The sequence below is a fragment of the Ursus arctos genome, unplaced genomic scaffold (assembly GCF_023065955.2).
Source record: "Ursus arctos isolate Adak ecotype North America unplaced genomic scaffold, UrsArc2.0 scaffold_13, whole genome shotgun sequence".
Classification (NCBI taxonomy): domain Eukaryota; kingdom Metazoa; phylum Chordata; class Mammalia; order Carnivora; family Ursidae; genus Ursus; species Ursus arctos.
Window position 1 is genome coordinate 51,492,480 of NW_026622797.1, and position 22,920 is coordinate 51,515,399.

At 39.9% G+C, this 22,920-nt stretch overlaps 1 protein-coding gene across 2 annotated transcripts in view; it reads right to left on the minus strand.

The window, feature by feature from the left end:
• SOBP (sine oculis binding protein homolog) overlaps positions 1–22,920 on the minus strand; it is a 163,401-nt gene that overhangs the window by 122,299 nt on the left and 18,182 nt on the right. For both annotated transcript variants that reach the window (XM_026511699.4, XM_026511700.4), the window contains exon 4: positions 1,397–1,548. In XM_026511699.4, the coding sequence (XP_026367484.1) occupies positions 1,397–1,548 (152 nt within the window). The remainder of the gene's footprint in view (positions 1–1,396; positions 1,549–22,920) is intronic.

Below are 22,920 nucleotides of genomic sequence, written 5' to 3' on the forward strand. Positions count from 1 at the left end.
GTCCACTCCTGTGATTGTTACCCCAATGCTCACCGTTCAAAACGGGAGCCCCGGGGTCTCAGAGATCATTTTAATCCTCCTCTAATAAAACAAAACGTGTCTCCCGTGCGTTGCTGTAACGGCCCTCCTCTGTGGAGTCTCACCAGCCCCTCCCGAGGGAAAATGAACTCGACTGTTGATGGTCCCAAAAGAATTCCAAACCATTTCCTTACTTGCCTCCCTGTTTCGGTGAAGATTATGAGCCTAATTCTTAGAGACTGCTACTAAAATTCCACCCCGCTGACTCCTGCAGCCTAATTCTTTCAGCATTATGTTTTTTGGCAGGATGATGTGACCCAAATTTGCAGGAGATAATTTGCTGCAAGAGTACTTCTTGCAATGCAGTGAACCCGAGATTAGCATTTCAGGATTGCAAATATCAGACTTAAAAAAATAATAATAATTGTTTGCTTCAAGGAGAGACAGATTTCGATCTTGTATCAGGGAAATGGAAATGCTTAGCAAAATGTGGACAATTTCATGAATTAAGGAAGCTTTACAGATCAATGGAAAATAATCAAGAACTGGCAATTTACTGCAGTAATTGGTGGCAAAATGCTACAGCGGTTCTTTAAAGATTAAGGAACTACCTGCGTGTGTACGTGCGCGTGTGAGTGTGAAAACATCCCACATTCCATTTCTCATCAGTGGTGGCTAACAGTATTCTAAAAGGACATTTTCAGAGCTGAGGTGTCTTCAGACAAAACAAAAACTGATCAACTATGGCTGTTCCTGTGTTCACCCACCACGCTGCTGACACACGCTTGGCTGTGTGAGCAATGTTGGTTCAGGGAGTCATTATTTCGCCTTTTCTCGGTATCAGTCAACCTGCACATAAGGCGTCAAGAGAGACTTGACGTTTTTCTTCATCGGAATTTGTGGTTCCTGATTAGAATTTGTGGATCAGCTTTTGTAGAGCCAGAGCAATGTTGCCATGGGGAGCAAATATGAAACTGTGTGGACTAAAGCTTTCTGGCCACACTTGCGTGGCTCGTTCCTCGGCCTTTGTTAAGAAGTCTCTACCGCTCATCTTTCCCGGTCTCTAGTCTATACGCTCTACGGCTGGAGAGACACTGTCACTGAGGCCGTCACTCAGCTGCGATCACCATGTCCCTCCTCATCAGATTCTCATTCACCCTCTCAGAATTCAAACATCAAGACAGAGAAATGGAAGAACAGGTTACATGTAGAAGGGGATTCCTCATTCCGAAAGGTTAAGTATGACAGAGAAGGAGAACAGACAAAACAGAAAAAATAAAAGTAAACTGTGCACAGTGTTTTCAGCTAGAAGCTAGGAGGCACATGCGCACATGGTCTGGGGAGGCCTGCACAGCCGCCTCTCTCTACGTGCTCTTACCTTATTTCTCTTGAAGTAGGCTCGTCGGCAGGCCGCAAAGCACTTCTCGCTGCAGAAGCTTTTCACCTCACTTCCCATACTCAGGGAATAGCGCTTGATTCCCACTTTCTGGCACCAGGCACACATTATTTGTACATTTGACACATCATCTTCTATAACAAAAGTATAAGAAAAATGTTCATATCAGAAGCAAACATCCCTTCAAACTTAGACACACCCTGAGCCTGACAGAGCTACTTGAGGTCTAATTTTAATTTCTGCACCTCACCACTTTCTGACCTCGTCGGATAGCCAGCTCCTGATAGGAACACTCAGTGCTCGCTCGCTCGCTCGCTTTCTTGCTTGCTTTTCTTTCTTTCCTGGTTGGCTCTTAAGTTTTCAAAAAAACCTCATTTACTTAAAATCCAGAGCATGAATGCACACCCCAGAGGGCTCCCAGGGCTTCCTAGCCTGGGAAAAATGCATATTCTACCTGGTTAACCCAGGCTCAGGACTCATGAAGCTTGTAAAATGACCCATTTCTTCAAACGTACTGCTGAAAGCCTGTGAGATCCACACCAGGGGGACACCCAAGTGCTAACCCACCATGTGATGCCCTAATGTGAGTCAGGAACCAGGCTCATTTGGGCATGTTTCTCATGACGGTTACAGGATATGCGGTGTAATTCACCCTTGCGATGTAATGCTTCCCAAGTGATATGGCTCGTCAGAAAAGGGTGGATGTGAGTGGCCAGATTCTGCCGATGCAAAGGCACTAGCCTGGCTCACTCAGCAGTCTCCTACGACAAAACCTTCCTGCATGGGTGTCCTCGGGGAGGCACAGGCCTGATTTAAATTCTCTCCATGTGATGTAGCTCATGCCCTGAAATGGAGGGATGGTAATGGAGGTGTCAGCCATGAGACCTGAGGTCACACAGCGACAAAGATCATTCTCAGCAAGTCCCAGCAGCTTCTGCAGGACCGGCCACCCATGTCATGCAGATGCGCAGAATGATGTAAAGTGGTATGTGAATGTTTTCAATAATTAAAATACGGCATTTCTTTTCCTTTGCAAGAGGAGGAAACAAATTTAACTGGCAAAACAAGCCCATGATATCACAAATATTACTGCTCAAAGCAAAGAGAGGCTTTTAAAGTGAGTCAGTTAATAAAATACATTGAGTAAATCATAATGCAGGTGATAAGTTATGACAAAAATGTGACAGTGATACTCAAATGACTGAAGTCTGGGAAATACTAGCCTATTTAGGGGTGGGGGCAATAACAGGACACTTTAATTAGAAGTCTACAAAATATTTTCTTGGGGCCTCCTAGGGACTTTTGCTATATCTGGAGTTTTCTGGTCCTCCCAATTGACAATGTGTGTACATATGACTGATTGCCACTATTAGCCACATTTCTTCTTCCTTTATGGATTTTTTTTTTTAACTATCCCAGACTCATGCTCCAGACATGAATGGTAATCACAAAATTCCCAATAAGCTCCGGTGTAGTGTTGTCTGATTTCTGAATAAAATCCCCCAAAGACTAATTGCTAAGCAAGGCCTGGTCCATGAGTTGTTGACATATTCATGGTTCATAGAGTCTGTCATGCAATCATTCCATTTCCAGGGAAAAGATTTGGTTTGAGGCAGTGCGGTCATCAGCCTGCAAAATTAGAAGCAAACTAATTTGTAGTGCAGTGATACGGCTCTTTTCCCCTGAGTATCATCACTCAGAACTATGTGCAGCATTTTATTTACCTTAATGGAATAAATATTGTCATTTTAATGACGACTTTTTTTTCACAAATTACATAATATGATCTATTATTAATTACCACATGAGACAGTGTAAAAATGACCTTTGATATTAATCATTTTTGATAACATAACTTTCTTTAAATGGAGTCATAACATGAATTCAAATGTCATACAATTATTGCATTTTATAATTTGTTCTACTCAAAGAAAGCTTTATTTCTATTTTATATGGCCTCTAATATGGCATCTGTCTACATATAGACATTTTACATGAAATGTCTATAGACATGAAACGTTATAGACATGAAAACTGAAAAAAACTCTACAATTTACCTCAGAGTATGAAGGTTTTTTAAATTAGATTAGAAATAGTATATTTTAAAGATAACCATCTGTCATTCCTAAATTAATTTGAACTACTACTTTCTATTCTTCCCAATTGATTAGCTGCTTTAAAATCTTAAAGTCCTAAAAAAGAAGATGATACAGCAGAATTCTCCCAAATGATCCACTGGCAATATGTTTGATTCTGGTGAAATCTGTAAGGAAAAGAAATTTTTATGGGGGAAATTATTTGGCCTCAGAGTTTAAAAAGGAGACCCCACTTCCCATTAGGTTCCCCTTGTTGTTCCTTCCCTTAAATTGTCTGGTTTGAGAAACAAAACCTAAAATTTTTCCTTCTAGAACTTTAATGGATATAAATAAGATAAGATAAAAATAAAATAAAATAAAATAAAATAATCCACTTGAGATTGAGATGAAAAAGGGTAGAGAACAAAGCACTAACGAGGCGGGCACACAGCCTGGGAACGAAGGAAGGAAGGCGGCTGGGAAGAGGGCAGCTCACCCTCTCCCTCACGCTTCCCTCCATCACCGCCAGGCCGACTGGCTGGTCAGTTTTTTAAGAGGAGGCAAGGATACTTTCTTACAATAGACCTAACAGAGAAACAAAAAGTAGAATTTTAAAGGAGATTATTTTTATAAATCATTTGTACTATAAAGTAACAACATGGGAAGATGAAACAAAAGAAATTGTGCACTTTTGTTTTGTACGTGGCAGTTGGAAAACTCTTAGAATGGTGGTTAGCATCTGTCTTGTTAAGTAATTCAGTATTCCCATCCGTTTCTCATAAAATTCCGTTTCATAAAGGCAAACACTTTGGAAAAATTCCATCAGATTTCTCCTTTTCTGTCATCAAACTGTTACCAATAGCTAGTGCTCCAAAGATGAGGAAACATTTTCAGATATCTCAGGTACTCCAGTCTTATAAAAGCCATTTTTATGCACATTCTATTTAAGAAACTAAGAACTGTAATTATCTAAGTTAATTTTTCAGCTAAAACATAGCTCAAAATTCTGGCCCTAGCCATGAGATGGTGCCCCATCTTCAACGTGCATGACTGTACCCCTAGCAAAGTGAGCTTTTCTTAAGTGCTTAAAACCAAAGGGGTAGGTTCATTTCAACAACATTTTTTTTTTATCTGAAACCTGGTAATTATGTGCATGCTTTACATTGGCAAAATAGAAGGCCCCAGCATTTTAGCTCTTCTAACTTGATCTGCTGTAATATATATATTTATTTAAAAAATACTTCTTTGAACTAGGGAGAATCTGATTTCCTATCTTATATTTAGACTAAAGCCTGTGCCATTAGAGACTTGAGATTACCTCAAAGAAGACTGGCATAACAGATTTTTCCTTACAGCCATTAGCCTGCGTATTTTTTATAATGAACAATGCAACAACAAATGCAAAATATTTACAGCATTAAGTCACATTCTCAAGGCGAATAGTTTGTATAACATGATAAAATTTTCATATGATAATATCGTATAAATATGCATCAGTCAAAATATGCATGTTTCTATTAATCATGAAAAGTTTGTACCACCTCTTTAGGATTTAATTAAGCAAAATGGTTAGGGCATTTTCTTTCCAATCTAATGTTCAAAGAGCTCTAGAACATTATTCCATTTTACATCCCAGAAGGAGAAGTTCAGATTAATTAGTCTGAGATGAAATCAAAATTGTATTTATTTATCATCGCGCAGAGAAGTATGAGATCAAGCATTTCTGGAATGCCTTGCTGAAGTTGTTTGAGAAACTGCCTTATCTGGTGACTCTCAAAAATAAGGACGGCCATTGGTCGGTGGCATTCTAGGGGCACTTGAATCGACTATGAACATGCATACTAGCTTACCTGACCAGAGCACAAAGAAAATCAGGAGGGCCTTAATGGACCCCAAGGGATTAAACTGTAGATTTACCACCCCTTTGTAACTTTCATGGGAGTCCAAGACTGAGGACAAAAATCTGAAAGTAGGGGCGCCTGGGTGGCACAGCCGGTTAAGCTTCTGCCTTCGGCTCAGGGCGTGATCCCGGCGTTCTGGGATCGAGCCCCACATTAGGCTCTTCCGCTATGAGCCTGCTTCTTCCTCTCCTACTCCCCCTGCTTGTGTTCCCTCTCTCGCTGGCTGTCTCTATCTCTGTCGAATAAATAAATAAAATCTTTTAAAAAAAAATCTGAAAGTATTTGCTGGTGATGTTTCTCTCTTCCAACAGTTCCTGGAATGCACACATCCAGATAATCATTTCAAGATTTGAATTATATTTGAGACAAGTTTCGAGGCAGTCTGAAGTGACTCCTGGGTGTTCTCCACACCATGAAAGGAAAGTGCAGCATGGGTAGCATTCTGTCAATCTATTTGTCAGAGTAGCTATATTTAAGAACACAGATAAAGTCATGGCCTGGAAGGCAGGAAAGAAACTAGGGTTAAAGTTCGCTTTCTTTGCATCCCTTCTTGGAATAATTCAACTCCAAAAACTTTGAGGCAATCCAGTTCAAAAGCCTCTACAGAGTCCTATAGGAGCTTCTGTACAATTCTTTGGGTTCTAGAAGTAAACATACGAGGAGACTGCGAGAAAATTTGGAACACTGAGCCAAAAGGAAAATAATCATAGCTAGCCATCATTCAGTATTTAATGGTGACAGGCACAGTGCAAAGTTCTTTAAATCCATCATTTCCTCTTAAGCACAACCACTGACCCCCAGGCAAATACTAACTGATCCCCACTGTAACGACAGAGAAAGTGAGGTTTAGACAGTAAGCAATTTGCTCCAAATCACAGAGCCAGTACACACCAAAGCCTAGACTCTAGAGCTCAAGCTCTTGACTACCACATCTTAGAGACCAGCGCCTTCCTCAAAGGGTGAGATTACATGCCATCCACACAGACTTCCCTCTGCAAAAAGGACTAAAAGCTGTCACAAGATTCTGCTACTTACACAGCACCCTGCTCCATGACACGCTAATAGACAAAGAAAGTGAAATCAAAAGGTCAAAATGTCTTTGAGGAGACAGCTGAAGTATTATTCAATCAAAATCTGTTGACTGATTTTCAAAAAAAAGTTTAAGGCTCACAATGCAACCCTTTATTTCTTTATGACTATGAGACTCGGATTTGCTCTGAACATTCTGTCTGAACTTTCACCAGCAAGTGCCACTTAAACATTAAACAAGGAGCCAGAGCCAATAATACCTGGATCTCAGGAAGTAGTCATTCTACCCACAGGCAAGCAATACTCTTTAGTAAGGAGGGGAATCACAGCCAGACATGGATAAGATTGATTTTCCATGTGGGTGAAGCAGGAACCGCTTACATCTGTAATTCCGAAGATGCCACTAAGAATATCCTAGCTTCAAAAATTATGTCACAACTCCTCACTAAAATTAAATTCTACCATTAGAGAGTAATTGATTCGGCTATATATTTTTTTATACCTCATTAAAACACAAATTCCCTAAAAGCAGTAAAATTCAGTATATATTTGTTAATTAACACTTATGCTTTAAAATGAGTGGTTCTTTCTGAAGAACAAGTTCTCACAGAGAGTGGACAAGGGCTAAGGACAAGGTTCCAATGAGAGAGGTGGAGGACAGAAATGGGAGAGGCTATGGTACAAGAAGCCTCTGGTCACTGACAGCTTTGCTGAAGTCTAGCCCTGGGCATACAGGTAGAGCAAGCTGAGGGCAGCCAAGCAAAGAGTGGACAGGAAAAAAGACTGTCTGAGTATACTGTAGCAACTCTGTCTTCAGAGTGCCTTTTAGATGCGAACATAAAACAGTGCCAGTTGAAGAAGGTGGGCGGAATAGCACACAGCCAGGGACCTCTGAAAAAGAAAAGCAACAGGCAGATACACTTATTACCATCTCAAGGGGGTAAATTTTTTTTTTTTTTTGAGTGAATGAGGTAACAGATATATCCTGCTTTGCAAACCTAAGTTGCTTTGAACCTAAGTTCAAATATGTTATTTGAAAGACAATGTGGTGGAGTACCGGGAATCGGAGACAGAGGACGTCTGTGAAAGTACTACTACTGCCCCTTCTAGTTGTATGTCACTCTGGTTGAGTGACATACAGTCACTCAAGGAACAGTAATGCCCACCCTAACCATACTGCGGTGAGGATGAAATAATAGAAAGCAACCACATCCTACATGTAAATGAGCCTGCTTTAGGATTACCAGCAATTAGAGCCGAAAGAAAAGGGAGGGGTCAGCCATATGCACTCTGGAGAGGCCCAGACGACCAGGCTCCAGTCTCCTCAATCACATCCCCTCCCATGGAGGACATCTGCAGAACCACCGTCTTTGAATACAAAGAACCACCCAGTTAATTGGTTAAATTTCACTAACTCAGACTATTTAAGAGTAAAGCCATTACATTTAATAAAAGCTTCACTTACAGTTATTCTTTTTAAAAATTACTTAACTTGAATTAATAGTTGACAAGGTGTTGCCAAATATATCACTGTACTGCCAGATATTCTGTAATTAATAGATGGGAATTCTTGGTAATTATTACATCAACTAGTTACACATGGGTGGATCTTCCTAAGTGCCTGAGAAGTTTGCTCTTTTAAAAAGTATCATAGTAACAACTGAAAATTTCTGCCACCTTGGTAACTGAACTATCAAAAATTGCCAAATAATAGAGTCTGAATTAATAAAATTTTATTGCACTTATTTCTCATTAAAAGGATAGGTATAATGAAATAATAGCAGTTCCATACAACTATGATTCTTCATAATACCGAAAATTACCTCTATCTTTTCTTTTGGAAATAAAGTCATTTGAACTGATTTCAAGAATTTATTTATTTTTTTATGTTTTGGATGAGGTGATTTCAAGAATTTAAATTGTCCACGCCCCTCTAAAAAGAGTAGCACTTAACCCCAAAATAAAATCGAAATCTTGGGCACCTGGGTGGTTCAGTTGGTTAAGCGTCTGCCTTCAGCTCAGGTCATGATCCCGGGGTCCTGGGATTGAGTCCTGCGTTGGGCTCCCTGCTCAGGGGGGAGTCTGCTTCTCCCTCTCATTCTGCTTGCCACTCCCCCTGTTTGTGCTCTCTCTTGCTCATTCTCTCAAGTAAATAAATAAAATCTTTAAAATCAAATCAAGTCGAAATCTCTCTACAACAACTAAAATTTGGTTCTAGTAAGTAAAAGGAATGAGCACATATTACATAAAATGACAGCAAAATTGCAGAATTTAAATTAATTTTTAATATTCTAATGGAACTTTCCCAGCCAATTTGTAAGTTTGTATATATATGTATGATACATATACATGTGCACATATGTGTGTGTATATATGTAAAACACGTGACTCCAGAATGAATTAAACATCTGCATACAGGTCTCTGCCCTAGGCAACTGGTCAAGAATGCCCAGTTGAATAAGACATGGCCCTGCTCCCAAGAACAGAAAGAAAAGTGTGTGCCTCATTATATGACAGGCAGAATGCGGTAAGAGAGGGTTCAAAAACCTGTTAGAGGCCCAGAAAGCACAGCTTTTGAGTGGAGTCCTGAAGGATTTGGAGGGGGAGAAAGATTCGAGAAGAGGAGGGAGAGGACAGAAGGAAAGCAGGAGCTAGGGCATGGGGTTCAGGGGTGGCAAGGAGTTCTGAAGTTGCCCCATTAACCAAGACTGCAAGAGGAGAAAAGCAGGGGCCAGTGGGGCCTGAACAAGAAATCCCTTGAAGGATGTTTGGCAAGGGGATGGAAGGGGCTCACCTTATTCCACAGATAATGGGGAGCTCCTGAATGTTTCTTAGTAGATGACAGGATCAGAGATGTGTTAAACAATGTGACTCCAGCAGGGTGGAGCAGCATTCAGAAAGACTGGAATCTCGTTCTGCATCCAGAAGCCTCAGTAAGCAACAAGGGAGCAGGCTCCACGGCTCTTTCGCCTCTGTGTGTTCAGCACCTAGCACATAGCTGTACTTAAACTGTGTTGGCTAAATAAACAGACAGATGGGTGGATGGATGCAGAGGGAAGGAGATGAAGTTTGGAACCTCTGGAGCAATGGCAGAAATGAAAAGAAGACTTAACCAATTGCCTTCATCAGTTCACCTCCCTGTGTTTCGTCAAAGATGACCGGGGAAAAGTCCAAAGCGTTCTTTGAGAATATTGACTGTGTAGTCAAAGTCAAACAGTGAATTTGCTTTACTTTCAGGGTCCCTTCCTCATTTATTTTCCCAACATTCAAACAAAGAAGAAAAATAAAACAAGAGATCCCATAAAGTCTCAAGATAGTTATTCTCTCTTGAATACCATACTGAACTTGGATTCTTTAACAAAACACCACTAAGCACATGTGTCTATAGTTCCTCAGCATTAACTGGAATTTCTCCCCATAATTTCTTTGATTTGCCAGTGAAGCGACTCCTTCTAAGTCTCCTGGACAATCTTACCTCCACATCTCAGTACTCACTGTGGACAGTCTGTCTTTCCTACATATTCACCCTAAGAAAATGGAATAAGAAAGGAAGATGGTAGAACTTAAAGAGTCAAGAAAACCTCCATGCAACATTTCCCAAAGCACATTCCACAGACTACAAATCCCAGGAGATACTTAAATGGGTGTTATTTTTAAAAAGATTTCCATGATCAAATATGTATGAAAACACTGGGCTAAACAAAGTTAAATAATAGACCCTTTACTGTAAGCCTTTTTGGTCCCACCAATGTATAACTAGGAATCCTAAAAGAAGGAGATAGAATGTGCTATATTTCACCAATCTGACCACGGACAGAGAGTCCACAAGACTGGACTTCTAAGGAAGTCTCCCCGGGATGTGCTGCTCTACGGCCCTACATTAGCACGGAAGCATGAGCACTCCCATGGGGGTCATAAATTATCAGGCAAATTTCTCTTTTGCCCAGAGTCAGGTCTTCCATGGCCAGGAGCTTTGTCTGCACTGGGAAGAAAGACAAGGCCCGCAGCCATGTGGCCAGTGCTAGGTGTGCTGACCAACCCCTATTGGTCCTCAATAAACTCCACCAGACTGAACAAAGACATCCATGGTTCACAAAGTCCTGTGGTGTCTGCTCCATGCACCAATACAGAGAAGGCAACCCTTTTCCTTCAAAGTCCTACAGAAAAAAATAGCAGAAATGAATAATAAGGCAATGGAAGAACAATATTGCTCTTAATACACTGAATAATTCATGTTTACCAGGTGGTTGCCATGGACAAGGAGCTCAAGTAAAATCCTGTCCCCCATTCCTGAGCCCTGGATCTGATCCTATGACCAATCCAGATGTCCTGGAACAATGATACCGCAATTACGGCTTTGCTTTCCACCGGACCTCTCTCCTACATGGCTGAAGCCCACTCCCTGAGCCCCAGCATCTAGCCAACAGATGCACATGATTGGGGAGCAAAGTCAAAAAGTGTGCACCAGCGAATCTGCTGGAAAAGAAATTTCAAGCCCTGCATAGAGGGGACATCATCTCCAAAGAAATACAAATAGCAGCATTTTAGGACTAAGGGGTCAAGCTGCTTTATGTAGGAAGCCAGAGCAAGAAAAGCATTCCCATCACCTCCTATTTATCTGAAGGGCTCATTTCCCCTTCTGAAATCTGGCTGTCCCATTAATTACATTTAATGGGCCCCACAGTGGTTGACAAATCTCCCCAGAGGGGAAACTTTAATTGTAGACAAAGGATTCATTTATTTACTCGACTTTGTACCAGGCACTATACTAGAAGCTGGAAATACACTGGCAAACAAAAAAGAGAAGATCCCAGTCCTCAAGGAGCTTCCTATGGCTGTTCCCAGTATAGAATGTCAAGGTGCAATAGAAAAGGACCATGGAAAAGCCAGGCCTGCTCCCACGGCTCTATCACCACCCAGAGGTGACAGGAGGAAGGTATTCTTGGTGATGACAGAGAGGGATATAAACAGCCCCACTGGAGGGGAGCATAAGCAGACCCCATCATGACTGACTAGCCGGCCAAGTCCCACCTCTTGGCATTTGGGGCAGTCCAGGCAAGCAGCACATGGTGCCAAGAATGCCATTCTAGGGGGGGTGAATTAATGGGTTAGAGACTTGGGGTCAAAGGGACACCTGAGTGAAGTAGGTTGAAGAGTAGGTTGAAGTTCAAGTTCAATAGGTTGAATAGTGGGAAGAACTTCATTCAAATAAATGTTTAAAGAAACAAGACGAACCTACCGGAACACTACCAACAATAATTTACTTTCCCCTTTGCCTTCCCATCTTGAACTATTCATTGAGATTTCTTGAATGAGAGCAATGAATGGTTGAGGGACTCTCTGAAGGGGTCCCATGATGATCCCCACATGGGAATGTTTTGGCATGAGACATCACATGCCAAAAGAGCCCAGCTATAGGAAAGGTGGAGGAGGGCCAAACCAAATGGAAATCTTTCAGAGTCCTCTCTTCTCTCTACATACTCCCTTTGGTCCATATCAGCTATGTACTCCTGTGACTCCAGTTACCATCCACAAGGTGAAGATTTCCAAAACAACATAGCTACCTCTCCTGAGATATTATTTCCAACTGCCTCCCAGCATCTAACCCCATCATGTCCAAAGCTGCATACACCCCCTCCCCATAACCTGTCCCTTTCCTGTGTTTCCCGCCTCAGTTTCTGCCCCTACCATCCATGCAGCTACCTGCTAGCAGAAATCTGGCAACTTTCCTTCTTCTTCCCTCCTTCCCACCTCCCACATTCTGATTATTCACCAGGTCCTCCTAAATATTTTTATAATACACCCACATTCATTCAATTCATGAATTCATGAATTCATTCATTCATTCATTCATTCATTCATTCATTCAATAAATATTCACCAAGTCTGCACTGTTCTAGGTGCCCATCTTTATGGAATTTACTGCTGTCTATTCCAGTGAAGCCACCAATACCTCTTGCCCATTCTACAGGAGGCCTTCTGTCTCATTCCTGTCTAGTTCATTCCCTCCACTCTGGATGTGAGAAAGTCCTCTAAAACACAAGTCTGATCACTGCTCTCACCTGCTCAAAACCCTTCAGTGACATCCACTGCCCTCAAGAAGAGGTTGGAACTGCTCAGCATGACCTCAATGACCAGACCAGCCTCTCAGTTTGTCCACTCTCTGAGCTCTGGCTTATTTTACTTTCCTTGAGGTTCTCTCTCTACTCTGAGCCTTTCCATGTGCTGCTTCCTCACCCACAACCTCAAAATCCTTGACTGATTCAGTCCTACTGCCCCTTCATTATCTTACCTTAAACTTCATTCGAGGGAGGCCTTTCTTGCCCCCAAACCTGGTCAGATCACACAACACTCCGGACTTGATCATCACCAGACTGGATTGAGATTTCTTTTTAATGTCTGTCTCCTCCAGCAGACTGAGAGCCAGTTAAGTCAGAGACCATGTCTGGTTCACTAGAATGAAATGTCTGACTTTGGACCTCAGCATAAGGAGCAGAAAAAGTAGAATCCTTACCAGGTGCACCTTGGGTGGTTGGATGCCCAAGGTGGGGGTCGGGGTGGGGTTAGGAGAGGAAGCCAAGGATACCATCTTTGGTAATCACTCAGAACAAAGTTGCTTTAGTGGGAAACACCAGTGAAAAGCCCCAGAACAGAATGTGATCGTTATTTCCACTAGCCTTGGCCAAGTCCATGAACTAAGTCTTCTCAATTTAACAGAAACTTTGAGAAGTCAGCATTGGGAATGTCCCTAGAATAACAAGAATTACCAACTTCACCATCACTTCTCTCTTAACCAAACTTTATTTATACCTTCAAATAATTAATAGCAAACAGTTCAGTCAGGCCCAGGCTAATCCCAGAAACACAGCCACCCTCTACGAGCAAGGGAAAATACAGTTGACATTTCCTCTTATTTCCTGTTAGCATCTTAGCTCCTTGTTGACCTAGGGACAGAGTTTTCTGGAATCCTAACTAGGTCATACCCCTAGTTCCAGGCTGTGTCAGGGATCAGGGGTATGTGACTTAGAATCCATGTTTAGATGGTGTCACCAGTTCAGAAGTGAGTTCTGGCCCTGGCTCTGCCATTAATGCAACTCAGTGACCTTGAGAAGGTTGTTTAGCCTCTCCAGCCTCATTTCCTCATCTGTAAAAGAGAGAATTTAACTAGATCATCTCTGCGGTCCCTTCTAACTAAAATTCTAGCATTCTAAAACTGTCAAAATAACAAGATTTCATTTAAAGGAGTACAGCCAGATGATATTCTTTTTCCTTTCCTTTTTTTTCTTGAAGTCCAGACTTAATTTCTTCCCTTTTATCCTTCTGTATGGCCACCACTGTTGCCCCTTGCCATTGCCACAAGAGGCTTAGAAAATTCTTTGGCTGATAGGACAATTCTAGAAGTGGCCTGAGCTCTCTAATATGTGCACCACCATGACTCTGGTGCCCTCTTTTCACTCCTTTATTATATATGTATGCTTCACTTTCAAGGGACAAACATGAACATCGATAAAATTTTCCATTAATGCCTGATCTTTCACTGTGGAACTCCACATACATGACATTTATCATGAGTTTCCCAGAAAACAGACTCTGAGACAAAGATTTGAATGCCGGTGGTTTATTGGGCATGTGATTCCAGAAGTAGGAATGAGGGGCATAAGAAAAGAACCTGGGGAGGAAGAAGAGCCAATATAATGATGTGTTGCTAAGGGAAAGTGGTATTCAATCATAAAAAACATTCTTTGGAGTTTATGAAATACATTTCAGAGCTATTCACCCAGGGGATAAAAGAAGGAAGAGTTTATTCATCAACTCTCATGACCCACTGACCCAGTGTGTTAATTCCTCTACACTTCCAAACCGTGTGTAAGTGCCAACAGGATTTACATGGTGCCCGCACTGCCACATCAGAGAAGCCCCACAGCAAGAAGCTACGGATGTATGCCATAAGAGTGAGGCAAGGCCCTTTCAGAATGCACATGCCTAAGCTGTCAAAGGAGCACAGCAATCATTGGATTAAGAAGTGGGACCAAGAGGATACAGAGGGATGCACAAGAGGTGACCCATACACACAGCTGTCATCACTGTAGAGCCTGGTTTCTCAACCATGGCACTACTGACGTTTTCAGCCAGATAATTCCTTGTGGGGCTGTCCCATGCATTGTAGGATTTTTAGCAGAATGGCTGGCCTTTACTCCCTGTATGCCAATAACTTGCTCTCTCCCGGCTGTAGCAACCAAAATATCTCCAGATATTCCCAACTGTCCCCCAGGAGGCAAAGCAACCACTGGCATAAAGTACTGAATATCTTCCTTTTGTCACTCACCCAGTAGCCCTTCATTTCTCTCTACTTACATATATCAAAAGCTGCTCTCAAGTAGACCACTCTGGGAGATATTTATGTCATATACCTGTAACTTAACTTTCAGGTCTCACTGTGATATAGTTCACGTAAACAGATGATAACGCCTTAATAATAAAAAATGATGAGATTTTAAATAGTTGATTTAAATAGTTGATTTTGAATAGTCTACAAACAGACTAGATATTGGGGGAAAATGTTAAAATCATATTCTAGGGTTTAGTATCTAAATTAGGAAGAGTTAAAATTAAACAATTTTTTTTCAAAATCTAGGTCTCCAAGTCAAGGACTTAATATTTTTTGAGACAAGGATCTTTTCTCTCAATAATGCACATGAGGGTAGGGTCCTTATCTAATGAGACTACTGTCCTTCTGAGAAGAAACATCAGAGAGTTGCTATCTCTCTCTGCCACATGAGAACACAGAGAAGGTAACCGTCTGTAACCCACAGAGAGTTTTTACCAGATACCAAACCTAATGATGTTGATCTTGGACTTGCATTCTCCAGAATTGTTAAGAAAATAAATTTTGGTTCTTTAAGCCACCCAGGCTATGGTATTTGGTTACGGCAACCCAAGCTGATGAATATATTTGTCCTAAATCCAGAATCTGTTTATATTTGTTTCTGAACTCCACTGCAACGATTTATACGCACATCCTTTTATCATTATTTGTCTTTTTTTAATACAACAAAAATCATTTATTATTGCTCATGGGTTCTGTGAGTTAGATATTTGGAGAAGTTTCGAGCAATTCTGGTTCGGAGTTGCTCATGAGGTTACAGCCAAATGTCTCTTGGGGCTACAGTCATCTGAAAGCTTGAGTGAGGCTGGGGGAACCACTTCTAAGAGGGCTCAACCTCAAGGTGGGCAAGTTGGTGCTGGCTGCTGATGGGAGGCCCCATTCCTGTCTACCTGAGCCCCTTCACAGGGCTGCTTGAGTTTCCTTATGCTCCCTCAAAAATGAACAATCTGAAAGAACTAGGCAAAAACTCCAATAACCTTTTATGACAGCCTCAGAAGTCAGTTATACAAATCAGCCTTGATTCAATGTAGAAAGAAACTACCAAGAGACCAGGATCATTAGGCCCATTTTGGAAGCTGGCTTCCATAATTTCATTTATCTGAAACCCAAAAATAGGCAATAATAAACTATATTGCCAGTGGGGAGCATCCACAGGTGGTAAAACTATGGAAGAAAATAAGGCAATGATTACCATAAAAGTGGTTACCTGTTGAATGGAAGTTGTGAGTGGACAAAGGATCATTATTTGTGAAAAAATACATGTATATTTTATGCACCTTTGCATAAATTTTGTTTTTTTAATATATTTGTGGCTGGTATATAGAAATATAATGGATTTGGGGGTATTACCTATGTTTAGAGACCTTGATAAATGTACTCATTAATTATAATAGTTCACCTGTACATTGATGGAGAAGGGGTGGTTATAAACAAAATGCCATTTCTACATTTCAAATCTTATATTTTTTTGTTTCTTTTTCTTGCCTTATTACATTATCATGAATTCTAGAACAAAATTAAATAGAAGTGGTTATAGTGGTCATCTTTATCTCATTCTTATCTCAAAGAAAGCTTTCAATATTTCAAATTAAGTATGACACTTGCTGTAGGTTTTTTTTTTTTGTAGATAGTTTTTGTCATATTATGGAAGCTCCGTTCTGTTCCAACTTTGCCAAGAGTTTTTATTATTGTGTTAAATTTTATCAAATTATGTTTCTGCATCTATTGAGAATACTGTATGACGTTTTATTTTATTCTGTTAATGTGGTTAAACATATTGACTGATTTCTTAAACTTAAATCAACCTTGCATTCCTAGAAAAATATCCAAATTAGTCATGATGTATTATCCTTTTGTATACATCACTGGATTTTGCTTGCTATGATTTTTTGGAAGGTTTTTGAATAAGTGTTCATGATGAACATAAGTTTTCCATTTTAATGTAATTCAATTACATTAAATTATCATTTTCCTTACTTCTAATGCCCTTGTCATGTCATGGGATCAAAGTCATGCTGGGATCATAAAATGAGTGAAAGTCTTTCTTTCTTTCTTTCTTTCTTTCTTTCTTTCTTTCTTTCTTTCTTTCTTTCTTTCTTTCCTGTTCTCTAGGAGAGTTTCTCTATGTTTGGTTTTATTTTTTTCCTTAAATTTTTGGTAAAATCTACCACTGAAGCTATCTGCATCTAGCATATTCTTTGTAGAAAGTATCTATTTAATTTCTTTCTTTTTTTTTTTTTTTTTTAAGATTTTACTTATTTAGAGAGAGAGAGAGCACATGAGCAGGGGGAGGAGTAGAGGGAGAAGGAGAGAGAGAATCTCAAGCAGACTCCATACTGAGCATGGAGCCCAATACAGGGCTTGATCTCACGATGCTGAGATCATGACCTGAGCCAAAATCAAGAGTCAGACGCTTAACTGACTGAGCCACTCACACACCTGTTTAATTTCTTTATAGATGTAGGACTACTCAAGTTTTCTATTCCTTCTTGTGTCTGTTTTGATAAGTTAAATTGGACATAACGTGACTTCTCTTTTGCAAAAATTCTGGGATTTACTTCCAGTAATCATTACTTATGTGTAACATCAAAATTATTAGGTCTAATGACATATGTGTGATATAGACTTTTCATTTACTCACATTTCACATTTTTTTCTAGCAGTTTTTCTAAAACTTAAATATTTTATTTCAAGTCACTCTTCCAGAGTAAAAAACTAACAATCACTAACAGTTGTCTAAGTGGCATAAATTTTCTATCAGACTTTTGGCTGCCATAATTACACGTATAGGTGATTTTTTAAAAATATGTTCAATCAACTAACAAATACATATTATGGCATATTAAAATAGACTCAAATCACAAAATCAGGTGGTAAATTCACTATACAAGTCACAAAATCAAGATTTTATAAATGTAGAGTAATTACAGATTACCTAAGCTAACTACATCATTATTAAGACAAGGAAACTGAGGCACAAAGAAGCAAAGTAACTTATTTTATTTACACGGCCAGTAAATAGCAGAGCTGGCATTAACAACCCAGGTCTCCTGATTCTTGCTCTGGTTGTCTTTCTACCATATCATGCTACCATTCAAGCCACACATTTGAGAGGTGCCTTGGTGGCTCGGTTGGTTAAGCGTCTAACTCTTGATTTCAGCTCAGCTCATGATCTCAGGGTCACAAGATCGAGCCATGTGTCAGGCTGTGTGCTCAGAAGGGAGTCTGCTTGAGATTCTTTCTCTCCCTCTCCTTCTGTCCCTCACCCCCCACTCTCTCTTTCTCTCTCTCTAAAATAAATAAATCTTTAAACACACACACATGCATTTGATTTGGCATTACGAATGCTTGAATATACACGATGGAATATTAGCCATAAAAAAGAAAGAAATCTTGCCATTCATGACAACGTGAGGGTATCATGCTAAGTGAAATAAGTCAGACAGAGAAAGATAAATACCAAATGATTTCACTTGTATGTGGAATCTAAAAAAATGAACAAACAAACAACAACAGAAGAAACAGACTCATAAATACAGAGAACAAACTAGTGGTTGCCTGAGGGGAGGGGAGTAGGGATGGGCAAAATAGGTAAGGGGATTAACAGGTACAAACTTCCAGTTATAAAATAAGTCAGTGTGGAGAAGTACAACACTGGGAATATTGTCAATAATATTGTAATAATTTTTTATGGTGATAGATGGTTATGACAAAAAAAATGATTGAACATACTGAAATTTGATTTCCACACTTTTCAAGAACTCTCAATTTTATAAAGAAAGATAAAACTGGCCCATATCATAGTAGGTAACATTTTTAGACTTCATTTTGTGTCTTTTGTTAATCGCCTTGAATTCCAAATGGCTATCTTCTGGCCTACATTATGTTTTAGATGCCATTTCTCTTCAACTGTGTAAATATAACAGTTCCTCATTATCTCCCTATAGACCTTCTGCTACTTCATTTTACCCTTCTACTGCCACCATGCACTCCAAATGCTGCTAAAATTCCTTCCAAAGTCAAAGTGGAATGATGTTTTGATTATACCAAGTACACTGTAAGTTTCTGGTGGTTAGGGATGATGACATACACATTTGCATTATCTGGCATAATGTGAAGCACATTCAGTAAACACAAAATTGACTGACATAGGTTTTTGGATAATCCAGTGGCTACAAATATGGGTTAAGGAGACATTATGCCTAAGTTCAAATGTCAGTTCTGCCACTTATTACCTGTGTGACCTCAGGCAAGTTGCTCTGGGTCTCAGTTTCCTCATCTGTAAAACAAGGTTAATAATAGCATCCACACAGAGTTGTTCTGAAAATTAAATGAGATAATAATCTATTAGCACAATGTCTGGCCCATAATAAGTGATCAAAAAATATTAGCTAGGATGAGATTAGATCATTACTATTATTAACTATTCCTATTCCTGCCATTCACCGTAATTCCTCCTGTCCTTTTCCTAAGTGAATTGGAAAATTCTCCAGATCTGAGGGTTCAATGAACATCTTTTTTTTTTTTTTTGAGAAATATATCTGCTACATAAATAGTAAATCATCCAAATCCCATTAACTCTAGGTAATTTTATTTAATAATCATATTTTAAAAGTTGGACAAATAAATAAATGGCAAAGCAATTTTGATTAAATCCTGTTTTCTCAATGGCTATTTGGAATACATCATTCATATGCAAGCCCCAAGAATATTGAATAACAGATAAAATAAATAATGATCATAATGCAAACCACATTCTGATTCCCACTTCCCTGCAAGTACAACTCCCTGTAAGAATTATAAGAGCCAAAAAGTAACATGCTTATTAACTGTGGGTTGCTCAGCTACATACATAGGGCTTAGCAGATCACGTGATTGTTTCCATATTCTCAGTTAAGCTAATGGTTCCTTAGAGCCCAGTTCTTATAACCCCTGAAGAATTCTAAGATTTGCCTGAAAAAATATATCATATTTCCATGACTATGACTGAACACAAATTTGGAAAGCTCACTGAAAGCAAACCATCCTGGAAGACAGGAAATGGTCATTGTTTTCAAAGAAAGTCAAGACGCTCCTGCACACAGGGAATCAAGTTCTTAAGAGTTTGATCTCATTTCCCTCCACATAAACCTGTATATGCTGTGGGGATAGACTCTACCTTTCATTTCTCATGTGGGTAGTGGGGAAGAAGAGGAAGGTCACTTACCGTTTGAGGTAAAAATAACAAAACAAGCAACATTTTATTCAAAACTGCCATATAAATGCATCCAGAGAAATATATTCCCTCCCTTTTGTATATTTAACTTCATTTTAAAGTATTCAGGGACTTAGAGGGATTCTGGACTTGTAATAGGCAAGTTGTAAGCCTCTGGGAAAGCCTGTCAAAAGACTCTGATTTAAAATGTCATTTCCTAGATACACAGAGCTCAGTGCAACTTTCACTAGGAAAAGTTGCTGTATTTCATCTTTTTCTCATGAACGGAAATAATTACACCAAAAGTTTCATTGATTTTCTTTTTTTAATTCTTGGGAGAAAAATGTCATGGAGCAAGTCTGAGACTAGGAGATAAAAATCCTGGTTCAAGTGCCAACTGGCTGCTTTAACCAGAAGTAGACAGGGTAGGGAGCACCAAGCCTGCCCAACCACTGCAGAGGACTGAGGTCTGGTCAGTGAAGCTTTACATTTGGAAAGCAGTAAAGACCAATATCAAGTCTTTGTAAAAAATATCTGTATTTAAAATCCATTTTGAACGGCTTGACTTCAATAGTCAACCCAGCAGCGGAGTAGGGTAGGCATAAGTATTTCGATGGAGGTTCACTACAGCACAGCCTTTACAATCCATGCTGAAAGTGCTTTACTGGCACAGCCCTCTTAGAATGAAGTCCTGAAGGAGTGAACCTATATTAAAATCTCTAATATGAGAAGAATTACAGGAAGGTTACAATATAATTAACCTGAGTTATCTTTCAAAACTCTTGCTGATACATATTCTGCCACTTCAGACTACGCTCATGCTGTGATTTTTTAAATAGCAGAGAAGAAGGCTTTCATATTCATTCAAACTAAAAGGATAAAGGGATGTTTGCATAAAAAGAAAAAGGTAGTCAGTACTTTCTATTATTTTCTTATTCTTTTAACAGTTTTGTTGTAGTTGTTGTTGTTGTTGTTGTTGTTGTTGTTGTTGTTTTTAATGGTGGCTCTATATGCCAAAGCCTTATTCTGTCCACTTCCTAGTCTACAGAAAAGTCTGTTAGTCTTATTTAAGGATCATGGTGATTCCCTTCACTGCTTGGAGAAAAAAAAAAAAAAAGCAAAATCAGGACTATTATCCTGTGTTTATAACAAGTCTATTACCATAGTAACGACTGTGATGTCACAAACCCTACACCGAGGGCCAAATTCTGTCTCTGATGGGGGAAGGGCAGCTTAGCCTTGGAAATCAGACAAAATTGTACACAAACGTGTGTGGCCAAAGCAGGGACAACACTTGTGGTAATCACCAAAGCACAGGGAGCTCCTCTTCTCTGAAGAGAAGGGGGGGCAGGAACAGAAAGCAATTCCCCCAGCCCAGAAATAAGCTACACCCACACTTCTGTATGCAGCTGTGCAAAAGGAGAGTAGAAATCCAAGCAAGTGTGGTGTCACCATGTTCCCAATCACAAGTATTCCACTGGGCCCACTGGCTGCCAAACATGGATGGGATCCAGTGCTGAGCCCGCCCAAGCACATGAAACACACTCTGGAAGCAGTGTCCAACCAGATGGAGCCCTCTGGTACCTCGGAGGAGAAGCAACTTGCCTCATGATGGCAAGCACTTTAAAACCAAGCTGGGGTTTTGCTCCTACTAGGTCATCCCAGTTCACAGAACCACAGATTCTCAGGTTCAGAGAACTCATCAAGTCTCCCAAAAGATGTGGACTTTAAAAAATAACTGTTTACAGGAACACGTCGTATCCCCTGTCACTGGGGAATCTGAACGAGCAGACTAATAAGTTCTCTTACTCGGATGCAGTCTAAGGAAGTTTTGTACAAATATGCTGAAAAAGCAACTTTATATTAAAAAGCATTATGAATCAGGAGTCAGAAGACATTGATACTAGTCTGGCTCAAGTACTTAGAAGTCACCTGACCTTGAGAAAGCCATTTGACCTATCTGACCTTGAGGGTTTTTTTACTTAACCATATCTAGCACGCTATTTCCCAGGGTCGCTGTGAAGATCAAATCAAATCAAATAATGAATATGAATGCATTTCATGAACTATAAAGGATTTAATACAAACATAAGGTATTATTATTGCTGGCATTGTCACATGGCCAGTTCACTGTAGAACTGGAATAATTTAAATGCTAACAGTTATTTTCTATCCAGGAGTCCAAAACATACGTATGATCCTTGTCTTTCCTACCCCAAGAGGTGGACAGTTGCATGATACAGTCAGTTCCAAATTATTCAGGGGCTGATTATCGAGGGGCCTTTTCCTTCTAGCCATTGTACCATTTATTAATTTCCCTCGGGAATGCCAGGTTAACCTACATACAGCTCTAAAATTGACAGGGAATGTGCCTCAACTCAGTTATAACAACTTTGGTAAAAGTTTTAACAAAAGTAGGAGTTAAAATGACTAATTAGATTAAAGTTGTTGGGTAATCTGCGGGCCTTATTTATCTATGGATAGTTATTCACATCACTGTCAGTAAAGCTACAGTTAAACTCTGACAGGTTGGGACTAATCCAGCCAAGATACTAGCATTTTCTCAGTGAACAACAGAGTGGCCCGTACTTACATACGTAAGTATGTGCAATAGGAATTTGAATATCAGCCATACAAATATTATTGGAGCACCTACTATGTGCCAAAACTCACCACATACCCTGAAAACCCCACTATCATCCTATCTGTCTTGCTGTCCCTTATGATATTATACACAGCACCTTGGCAAAGCTCACAGCCTGACTCTCAGAAACTCTACTCAACTTCCTATTATCATGAAACTTTTGCCAATCTTACCCAAGTGCAAAAATCAGCAACCTATGGTCCTGGGGCCAAACCCTCCCTGCTGCCTTTTTTGTAAATTAAGTTTTATTAGAAGACAGCCACACCCATTTGTTTAT